Source organism: Seriola dumerili, unplaced genomic scaffold, assembly GCF_002260705.1.
Source record: "Seriola dumerili isolate Sdu_G_001 unplaced genomic scaffold, Sdu_1.0 BDQW01000191.1, whole genome shotgun sequence".
Classification (NCBI taxonomy): Eukaryota; Metazoa; Chordata; class Actinopteri; order Carangiformes; family Carangidae; genus Seriola; species Seriola dumerili.
The window spans coordinates 1,965,781-1,977,808 of record NW_019174446.1 but is presented as its reverse complement, the minus strand read 5'-3'; the positions used below and the strand labels follow the sequence as shown (position 1 = coordinate 1,977,808).

At 41.7% G+C, this 12,028-nt stretch overlaps 1 protein-coding gene across 1 annotated transcript in view; it reads left to right on the top strand.

Annotated features, from left to right (window-relative positions):
* vps13b (vacuolar protein sorting 13 homolog B) overlaps positions 1-12,028 on the top strand; it is a 322,535-nt gene that overhangs the window by 67,067 nt on the left and 243,440 nt on the right. The window contains exon 17 of the mRNA XM_022753222.1: positions 9,846-10,030. Coding sequence (XP_022608943.1) covers positions 9,846-10,030 — 185 coding nt within the window. The remainder of the gene's footprint in view (positions 1-9,845; positions 10,031-12,028) is intronic.

Below are 12,028 nucleotides of genomic sequence, written 5' to 3'. Positions count from 1 at the left end.
ACATGGACTCACACCATATTATATTCGTTATGCAGGCCACCTGACGGCCAAGGCCAAAGCTGGGGCTCACCAACAAACCAGCAGCAGTCCAGTGTGGCTCATTGCATTGCAGTCCATAATTTAGCCCCACGCCAGCTTTTATGTGGCGTTTTTAGCAGCCCCTGTTCCACACTCTGCTATTTCTGAAGGGATAATTTCTTGAAGCATGTGGCATTACAGGTGCATGTTATATAGCCACGAAAAGCTGACTTGCCTTGTGAATGTTTCTGAATAGAAAAGAATGTTGGTTTTCCCTTGATATCTAATTATTGGTCTAACTCTATTACACTGTCAATGGTTAGTTCAGTTTTTAGCACCACCTGTAGGATTTTTTATGTGAAGTTTAGAAGTCCATTACCATGTCTGGACCAGTAGTCTAGACTCTTGTGATTTATGAATGCTTCTTTAGGCATCTGAGGCATGAGGCTTCTGGTGTGATTGTAATGCCTCATTACTCCCGTTCTTAGTTAGTCATAGCAAGCTGCTCCTGGTCTATGTCTCCAAGCACAGCCAAGAACAGGAGGACAAATGCTTTCTCTGTCCTTCAGTAGTGAGCCACACAGATCTAATTCAAATTTACCTAATGTACACGAACAGTATTCATTGGTGAGAACATTGATTGCGGCTATTACATTTGTCTACCAGCCATTTTGGCAGGCAATATCATCAACAAGTTGAACTGGTATAATGATTTTGGCCGCTGCAAACTGATTTGGGAGTGGCTGGATGGAAAAGTTCATTTCTGTGCTCTGAGTGTACATTTATATGACATATGACAGATCTTGTGAATGATGTCACACACACACATTTTGCATCAACTGTTGTGCCCTTTAACCAAACTTTGATTTGTGTTGATTTTATAATGAAGTAATCACTTGTATTTCTCATCAGGGTCTTATACGACAGGTCTGTGCAGCGAGGGTTAAAGTTTCTGAGGGTTGTTACAGTGAAAGATAATTGAACAACCTTAAATCATTGTGTGGTTGCTGTGGTCATGCTCAGCTTTGAGTTGTGGTTCGGAGGCCATAAGAGCAGGAGAGTATTCATTTTGTTGAACAAGGCAAGGCACGATCTAGGTTGTTCACTGTTCTTGAGGGAACATGGTTATGTTTACAGAAAGAAAAAAGTTTTCACATGATTAAACTGAATGGATGTAGACACACTGCAACAAGTAGGATTTATGTATTAACAGGTGTATATTAAAAGCCTGGAATGGCATATGATGTAATAATGTTCCACTTTTCCCGTTGAAGCACAGGAGTGTAAAGGAGTGTGAGCTGCAAGGTAAAACATCATATTTTATGTGGCACAGTATTTTGGCCAACTTTGTGGTAAAGATTTTTTCTCCTGTACATCTGGTGTCAGACAGTTTTATTTGGTTTTATGGCTGACAGAGATCAATGGACGTATTGAGGAGCCTCATAATAAGGAAATGGCATCAGCGAATGCAACCCTTGTGCACTCAGTGATTGACATCTCAGTTCTGATGGAAGCTTCCAAGCCTTTCTTTCAACATTTAACAGCTCTGTGCTACAGGAGCCATAGTCACTTGCTGCAGAAGCTGTTTACTTTTCTTTATGATTACAACTGTCATTTGGTAGCTTAAATCAACATGGGTTTTAACTCAGCCCTAAAGTGTATATTATAGGCTGTAATGTTTTCAAGAGGCAATATTTTTGCAATCCAAGAATATCTTTTGAATTTTAACTATACCATAAGATGTACTGAATGGACTGGCCAAGTCAAGATAGTGGATTAACGAGCAGCTGTAGATATTTTCAGTTGACTGAAAGACTCTATTAATGCCTGAATTAGTCATCTTAGGCACTGAAGCTTGAGGGAAGGAAAACAGTGGGAAATAGGGAAGGGTAGATGGATTATCAGCTCTGAGTGGATTATCATCTACTGTGGTGTGCATTCCACTGTCCTCTCCTCCCCACCAGGCCTCAGTCCTGCTCCATCGCTTCCCAAACACAAGACCATCCAGTTTTCACTGCTTAGGTTAAAATCTACAGTTAGTTATGAGGTACAGGAAACATTGTTGTCACCACAATGAAAGATAAATCTAAGCTTTATTTTACCAGGCAACCTTGGGGAACGAAAAACTCACTGGAGTCTGTGTTCTTACTTTCAATGACCATCTGCATGAAGGTCAAAGGCCTTGGGAGAATAACACTGAAGACAACTAATCTGGATGAAAATAACGGACAGCCGGTGCTTCCGTTGAGGGCTGCATTTGTTGTTAGGACAACAGGGTGTATAAAAGCCTACAGCAAAATCTGAAAGTATAAATCTGACATTAGGTCTGTAAGTCTCTGGACAGAGATCTCCTATCTCTGTTTGTCCTTATAAGGAACCGCATGTTCTCCACAGCTGGACATGTTGGACAGAGGCAGGAAGCTACATGCACACACAGACACACCACTATACACACACATACATACACAGGCCTCTTGATGTGTTTTCCTTTAACGCCTGATGAACCACGTCATTGCCATTTTCTCGCCTTCCAGGCTGCAGCTGTCTGCACAACTTGATTAAAACATTTCTTTTAGTAATCCCTGTGTAATGAAGCCCTCTCCTGAGAATGGATCTCTGTGTGTGAGTGTGTGAAGTTGTGCACATATGTGTGTTTTGGGTCAGGGTTACTCCAGATGGGAAGAAGAGGGGGGAGTGTGTGTGTGTGTGTGTGTGTGTGTGTGTGTGTGTGTGTGTGGTTTCTTTCTATGAAGAGTTTGGACTGTTCAGGACTGATGACTGAGAAATGCACACATGGAACACCTTTGACCCTGGGGAACCACAAAGTTCTGAGCTGTGGCCACAAATGCAGTCCCTGCCACCCTCTAACTCATTCCCAGCTCCAGCAAAGAGACTTTGAGTTAGGTTTGGTCAGAAAGTGGATGTCATTACAGGTTGTGATTGAGAGTTAAAACAGAATTGTAATCTGAATTGTAATCGCGCCAGCCACAGTGGAAAGAAAATCAACAGAAGACTAGATTTACATAAAGAAAACCACAGTGAGCAGAGTGCCATGGGAAGTAAAGACGACGCAATATTTGAAGGTAAAAAAAGAAAAAGAATGTAATGAGTCAGATAGTATATATTGCATCAATAAAAGATGGCTGCCAGTTACTGTGATGCTTTTACAGAACAAGAAATACACATTCTGAACTGCGTATTGATTTTTCAAAGTACTGTCACTCATACATGGTGGTCTGTAATCTCACTGTAAACTGGAAAAGTCGCTTTAATATAACTGTTTTGGAAAATCCTCTTAGTTGATCACTTTTCTTCTTTAATTGCTGAAGTGGCACTTTCTGAGTTCGGTCAAATGCAAGAGACTGGAGCCAAGTTGTAATGATTACTATGAGTCATTTATGGCTGCTGCTGAAAACGGCATTCACTAAATGTTCTACATCACAGGCTCAGCTGCAGCTCCAGTTGGTACATTTCACATCAAGCCAATGATATAGACCATGCACAGTCATGAAACAAATGACTAGAGAGAATAGTATAAAAAAGTACAAGACATGATAAATTAGTTATACGTGCATTTATTTTTCTTCATTTTTCATCATGTTCTTTAATTTTTTTGTTTTGTGTTTTGCTTGGATTTTCTATGGTAGAACTTTTCCTTCTACTCCGTTGACATCCAGGTGGTAAAGTGACAAGTTTTCCCATCCCCCGAGTTATTGTTCAGTGTGAAGTTCTTGCATGATTTATAATGTTCATTTGGAGGCTTTGCGAGACACTGTAGTGAGTCTTTTGTAGTAAGATAAAAGAGGGGACTTGAGAGCAGCCCATAATTCACTCTGGTTATTTTCAAGAGGGGTCAGTGACCTTGGCTTGGAGAGATGGGGAATTCTGCAACACTTCAAATCAGTCTGCACCATAAGGAGAAAAAAAAGACTGAAGGTACAAGCTGTCAGTCTTCCATTACCTCCATTTTCAAAACGATTCCCTCCAAATAAGCTCTAAACAATAGCAGTAGAGGATTTTTCAGTTGGAGAATGTTTGTGTTGGTCACTTAAAGTTGGGTGCGACAGTGAATGATATATAGAAACCTCAGATAACTAATCACTGGTCTCAAAACAGTGGCTATCTGTTGTATCTATTAGACAAATATGTCAGCCCATAATGAATTGGTGTTGCTGTGGACTTTGTAAATAGACTCAGATAAGTTAAAGTCAAGAGAAAGTAGCACAATGTGAGGACAGTCAAAATTGATTGACTATCTTGTTGACTATTTGTCCCTTCTATTGTCTTGAATAGGGATGTCCTAATGACTAATTAGAACAGAAAGTTAACAAAGTTAAATTTGGACAACTTGTTATAGACTAGACGAGTAAAAAATCGGAAAACAGTCAAAATTGAACACATTGTAATTGTGTCTGCACTAGAAAGTGTAATATTGTTTTGTCAGGTGTGGCTAATGTTAGGAGTGCCAGCAACAGTAGTTTTCCTACCTTGCAGATTAACAGTTAACCGGTTATACATTCGTAAAATAATTTTAAAAAATGAATATTAGACAGCAATGTTTAAACGTTTAGTCGACTAATCACACACATCCCTAGACCTGTACCTAGTGTACATTATTTGTTTTGAATATTTCCACTGACTTTTAACAGTTTATTGGAGCGAATTCCAAGTCATGGGGAATTTTCCATTTAGTTCCCATTACAGACAAAATCCACCTGGGATAGGGAATGGGTTTTTGTGTGAGAGTGCCTCCCTCTTTGACTGTGATCCAATGAATGGACCAGACACCTTGCTCCGCAACTCCTGCTGATTTCCAAGCCCCACAGTTGTCTGTGTCACTGTATTTTGGAAAGAGTGAGGGAACTGGTTTTTGGTACTGTACAGGATATGAGTAATGACAAAAGTGAACATTCTGGAAACTGCACAGACGTTCCAAGCTTGCATTCTGGGACACCATGTAAACCATTAGGATCAGCTACTCTTGGCAATTTTCCTTCAATCACAGCAAGACGCTGATCTTTAAAATACGAAACCAGGTCAAAACTTAGTATATGGCTGGACTGCATATGGTCAATGTGTGAGATTGAGGACATAGATGAAAACTGTTGTGGAACCGCTGTAAACAATTGAGATCATCCCATGCTCTTTTTTTAATCACACCTCTCCTGTGTGTGTGTGTGTGTGTGTGTGTGTGTGTGTGTGTGTGTGTGTGTGTGTGTGTGAGTGTGTGAGAGAGAGAGAGAGAGAGTTCCCGATCATTCTAGCCCACTTTAACCCGTCCTGGTGACTCTCTTCAATGGAAAGTTGCTAGGTTTGTCACTAGGTGCTTTTTTCATTTGTCTCTAACTCAAGTGACAAATGCGCTAAGTTGGCAACACTGCAGGCTGTAAACACTCCCCCAATAGAAACTGTTTGTGCTAATTCATTTTGAAAGAGCAGTGGCCAGTGGGGAAACTCCAACACTTGGCTGGCCGATCATTGGTTTAACTTCATGACTAAGCCATTTGGCATTCAGCTGACCAATGGTGTAACTTGATCACGCAACTCCATCACTCAATCAGTCAATCGGTCAGTCACGGACATTTGCATTAAAGGGCAGGCCCTGCTCTTGAGGTCCAATCAAAAAAGAATTTGTTGACCACATTTTGACCTGCAGTTTAGGTGTTACGGTTTGCTTAACACTTTCTTTTTCAGTAATGTCCTGTGTCAGAAGATCTGCATGAATGCCAACATGTAGATGTCCACATTACTGGACATCTACATGTATGTAACATACAGTCACCTAATTGCATATACACAGAGACACACACCCCAATCAGTCTTGTTTAATCAGGCTACATTTAGTTCTGTCAGTTGAAATACAAAGCAATGGTCTACCAGTTCTGCTCTTCTTGAGTTTGTACTGGAGCTTTTCCAAATGGCTTTTTTATTGAAACTCCCCATGTGAGGTATTATTTTACCTGGAGAATAACATATGACCTGCAAGTTTGCAGTCTCTATTCTTCTCTTGCCTCTGCTCGCTGTTGCATGTTTTCTGCATGGTATGATTATACTTTTCTTGTTCTATTTTTCTCTCTCTAAACTTTTTTTTGTCCAATTTGTATCGTCTCTATTATAGAACCAGTCTTTTCAGGCTTAAGCATTGGCAGCTAGTTTTATAATTGTTTCAGTTGCAGGTTGTTAGATCAGCAGGCGCCTTGTCAGCTCTGGCCTCATTACTGCTGATGATCGTGCTCTGGCTGACCAACCTGCTGTTACTGGTTTGTTCATATGTCTGTACAGGTGTGTATACATATGTGATTGTGTGACAGGAATGTGTTGGTATGCAAGTATTTGTGCATATTTGGAAACATAAATTTATTTGTCTGTACAGGTATGGACATTTTTGTGTGTGTGTGAGAATCCATCTGTGTGTGTGTGTGTGTGTGTGTGTGTGTGTGTGTGTGTGTGTGTGTGTGTGTGTGTGTGGCCTCTGTAAGGCAGCAATCACAGCTGTTTAGCTGGAGCCCCAGCTGTATTTCTCTATATTCAGTCGCGACCACAATCAAACCAGACCGAGAAGCTGATTAGCCTGAGAACCAATGGCCCAAATGGATATCAGCTATGATGCTGTGAAAAGGGTTTGGTACAGATATGGGGTTACTCACAGGCTGTTTAAATGGAAGGTTAGACTTAAGAAGTGATACCTTATGCTATTAATGGTATAACATGTACTCTGAACCATATTTGGAAGTTACAAATATTTTTTTGTGTGGATTCTCTGTTAAGTCTACTCACTTGTAGATTTCACTCATTCATTTTAATGACTAAAAATAATTTGCTGTCCCTGCTTTATGTCCACCTTTGAGCATGTACACCGAGGAAACAGACTAGGCAAAGAGCACCACAGCTGGTGTGGTGCTCATGACTCAGACTCATGCCCTCTGCACAACACTATACCCTGTTTTGCCTGATTTTGACAGGGACACTGGACAGAACGACAGTGCCAGCCTGTCAGCCAGTTGCCTAGCCAAGCAGTCAGCAAGTCCGCCAACTGGCCTGTCCTAGCCCCGGTCTAGTTCTTCGTCACTCAGTCACGGCACCAACAGGGGACAGGTCAGGAAATGAGGCCTAATGTTGTTGAAATACACCAGAGGAAAGCACATTTCATCCGCTGAAATTGAAACACCTAATTTTTCATAACTCTTGACTAATTTTGATTTCCTCTTAACATATTCCTGGTGGCCTCAGTGTTTTAATAAAAAAAAGTTATTGACTTAAAGGACTACTGTGAGGTCACAGGCAGCCTATTCAATGAGGCACCGAAGTTCAAGCCAAGGACCTGATTTCTTAAATTATGAGTCAGGATCCAAAATGGATTGTGGGCCCAATTCTGGTGGGTCTCCACTTTATAAGAGTAGAAGTATGCTTTAATGAGTTTTGCTCCCCAGGCTACAGACTCCATTTCTAATATGGAATCTGCACTGTAGCAGTAAATTGCATTTTGTTAGTTGCATGCATATGTTTTTGAAGTTCTAAGAAATATGTTATAGTGTCATTTGTTACTGCTGTTCTGGATGCTACAGGTAGTAGTACTGCTATTGTTACCTCTTGGACACTTATTTCCTTCAAAGGCTGTTGGTAGCGGTGAAAGAGCTGCCTGCCAGAAAGATGTTTACCATGTTGCAGCAAGAAACACTGACTGTGCCATATACTTAATGAAATCCGATGAGTGTCTGGCTGTCCTCACATCCAGCATTCCCAAAACACCCTAATGAGAGTTTCTGTTTCTCATTTAGCTCCAGGATTCAAGTTGCTGTTCTCAAAAAATTTGGGCATAATATAATAAAAACAGGTGCATAATTAAAGTTTTAGACAACCACATGCACGTGACAGCTCCCCTGAAACGCTATAAACACTCGAATAAGCCAACAAACTTTCATCCCTTGCCAGTCCTCCCATTGAAGTGGCTTTGCAGGCACATTTGCTCTGCATGTGGGGACATTGTTGTTGCTGGGTCCCCTTCACTTTCTTTTGTTCAGCATTGATATCTAGCTATGTGTACACACACATATGGGTGTGCAGGCATTTGAACACACAAAAACACACAAAAACACACATGAAAAACAGTTTGATTGATGTCTTGCTGTATAGCATGCAACAGTAGTAATTTTAATAGGCGAGAAGCATGACATTGCATGGTTCACCATGGTGCCAAATCCACCACATGTTGCCAGGGAATTCAAAATGTGTGCTATCAAGGTAAACTCATTGACCCTGTCAGGTTTGGAGTTTTTTCTCTCTCTCACTGCCTTTGTTTTTCCTGTACTCTCACATCTCTCTTTATCAAACTCTCTCTCGCCTTCTGTCTCATACAAGTCCCCCCAGAGAACGCAGGCGGTTAAGAACTCTGGACCTGCCTGTGAGCAGCTAACAGCTCATGTCACCCTACTGAACCACCCAGGAGCAGAAGAAAGGGAAAGATAAAGAGACACGCAGGGAAGAGGGAAGCAGAGGAGTTAAACGATTGCAGAGCTGCTGAGCAGAGGGAAAGACCCCGTGACATATCCCACACTCTGAACTGGGACCAGACCAAAATGCATGTGTGATTAAATGAACTGTGATGCTCGTTCCTGACACGCTGCAGCCATCCCAGGAATTAGTCACGGTTCTATTTTCATCTAAAGTACCACTCACAGGGCAGTCCCTCTTTGCTTCCATTACAGTATGTCATGAAGTGAGTATATGCCTCCCCCTCCAAAAAAAAGTACTGTCAATCTCTCAGCAGAGCAGAGGGGAATACAGAAGTGGAACACAGAGGTGGAACCAAACAGACTTGTTTTGCAGTGTTTAGTTCAGGCTCCCTGGGTGTTTTTCCTGGGGACACAGAGGGAGAGAGAGATTTTAAGAATAGAGATCAGTAGTCATGGCGATGACAAGTGCTCCATCACACTCAACACTGTGTATAATGCCATGCCTTCGCTGGTGTCTTTGTATGTGTGTTGGGGAATCCCTCCTACTGCTGTTGCTGATGTCATGGATGGGATCTTAAGAACTGAGGATCCAAGACTTCACAGACTGGATAGAAAAAGAGCTCCGAGACCTGATTCAGGGATTTGAAAGGCAGTGAATGTGTGTCAAGATGTTTGTCTGTGTGGTATCAGAGATGTGAGAGAGGTGTGTTTGAATATGTTTCGAAAGAAAGGAGGAATTAAAGAGCAAATGAAAAAAAGTGTGTGTGTCAAATGATAGATGAGAGCATGGTCCACTGAGGTTTTGATGGACAGGGGCCTGGAGGACTCACATCTGACTGTGCTGTTACCTCATCCCCCTGAACGCTCAACTCATCAGCTTGTCATACACACACACTCACACAAACTCTCCCTCCACACTCTTGGAGACAGATGAAATGTCAAATGCGTAGAGATTCTTTTCAGGGTCAGGTTTCTGGGCTGTACATATCTTCACATAAATCATCATCACAGTTTGGACGGAGGCGAGAGAAGGGTCGGTGGCAAAGAGGCAGACTACGCCTATCTGCCAAGTAACTAAGGAAAGCTTGGCTTGCACTTGGTACTTCTTCAATTTGCTGTTGGAATGTAGTTCTACCTATTTGGCCATTCGTGCTATCGATGAGCTGTTTTATATTGCGACGTGATATTGATGGATTCGTGGAAGTTGTGAACCATTTGTTTCCACCGGTGTCTGTTTCATTCACTGTATGTTAGCACTTACGTGCAACTCTCCATTCTTTCATTTATTATTGTCACTCTATCCTCACTCTGTGTCTTTATGCACTACCCTTTATCTAACCACTTCTTTCTTCATCTCTTGTCCCTTTCTTGCAGGAGTAAAAGATCTTTGGTCCCCACCACAGAGTGCATTTTTGAGCTTCCCCATTTCACTGTACAAGCCACAAGGGCCCAGACGCTTTTGCTTCAAGCAATCTGTCAGAGTTGGACCCACAGCATGACCAATGGAGCCCCACTGACACTCAGCGAAAGCCTGCTCAATGAGGTGTACAAAGCTCCAGGTAAATAACTTATACATATACATAAACCATGTGAAGTTAACTGAGCTTGTCTGTTCTTTGACAGCAGGTCCCCTGTGGACAGAAATCCATTTTCATGAATTTCATTTACCTGACCAAGTTGATAATCCCCACATCCCCACATCTTCACAGCATTCAAGTACACCTGTACTTAGACCTGTCCATTTGTGATTGGAACACCTGAGATGGATGTAATGCCAGGTCTGCACAGGGCCATAGAGGAGCAGAGGCTGTTTTTCCAGGGCATGTGTTTGTAATTGCTTAGCATTGCAACAGGCCCTTGGTGTTTTTTCAGTTGTTTTCATAATGCAGTTGTTATTGGAGGGTAGCAATTATAATTCTTCAATGGCAACTCAGCCACTTGGCAAAATACAAAAATACCCACACAGATGATTAATGTGTCCTTTAACGGCTCATTCTGTATTTCAACCATGACTAGTCAAAGAACAAAGAACCAACTACATCACTTTGCTCATCTGGTCTCTTTTAAGCTATTGCATTAGATGTTAATGCGTTCATCATAGTAGCTGATTTATTGAAATCTAGTAAAGTATACTTGTGCTCTTTATTTATTTTGTTGTATATGAACTAAAGCTTGTTTCTTAGTACCAGTAAAATGTCAAGAGAGATATATGGAACTGGCTAGAGCCAAAATGATTTGACCCTCTTGTGAAAAGCTTTATAGTTATTTCTCAGGGCTCAGCACATTGTGTACCAGACTATTATTTACCCAAAACAAGTCAACCTGATAGTAGCCATTGAGTTATGGGCAAATTGGCAGCCCAATTTGCCCATAACTCACTGACCTTATACCAGGGGTGCAAGCACACATCCAAAACTTAAGGTCTCAAAATATACACGTTCACGTGAGATATTTTGGCATAAAGATCAACTTGTCTTGTGCCCGGTGTGGGGTACTATTCCAGCAGCCTAGGGCAAATTAACTCTGAAACGGTTTTACGCTTCATGTCGCCTAGGATGCCTTAATGGTCAAATAATAAATTTTGCCTCTTGTTAAAGAAAAGGAGGGGAGCCTGAATTCAATAAAACAGTAGCGTTTCTCATGACGGTAGCATCTGGACAGTCCTCTGGAGGGCCAGGGATTTTCCAACTCATTAGGATCACGTTGTTTGGTATGCCGTCAACATTCTCCCTCGGCCAAGCCAGCCAAGCTACCTTTTTCACCGTTGTGTAGCCGCCAAAATTTATGAAACTGGTCTCCCGTGGAGTGAAGTCAAATATTCCTCTCCCCTCACTCTGCCTTTCTCTTGGAATGGGGCTTGACTAGCAACATAGAGAAACATTTGCACATCTGGTTCATGTGCTGGCAGGTTAGAAAAAGAGCAGTGGGGGAAAGAGTTCGAGTTTAGAAGGCAAGAGAGTGAAGGGGAATAGGTGATGTGTTGTGTAAGTATATGTTGGGAAAAACACAGCAATAATTCCTATGATATAACCAAAGATGTGTGGTGGTGTATCTGCTTTTGAAATTGTGACACTCATAGGCTTTGAGGAAGATCTTAGCTGTCCCAGTTCCTCTCAGTCCTTGGTGTGACAGCTTAATTGTGGAGGAGAAATGGAAAAAGAGGAGATGCAAGAAAAGAAAGCGGGTAAAGTTGGCAGAGTTGCACATTGTGAACTATTGTGGACTATGTTTGCTGTAGAGCATCTGCCTCACACCCAGTGCAACCTAGCTTAATAGTTTTGGTTCCTGTGGGTCTGTGGTTGTGTCCACACTGTAACGTCATAGTGGGACATTACTGGCTGTTCTCTGCTGACTACCTGCCCTCCTACTCACTACTCTGTCCTGCTTTATTCTGAGTTGTTTCCTTATCTAAGCCAAACCTGGTGTGATTTCTAGAAAGACCTCATTATCATAACTCCTGATGAAAAGCTTGTCTAATGTCAAATATGAAGACTGTGCCACTTATTTGGCCCTCCATGTGATAAAAGTGTTTGCAGTCTTTGCAGTGGCTACATTTG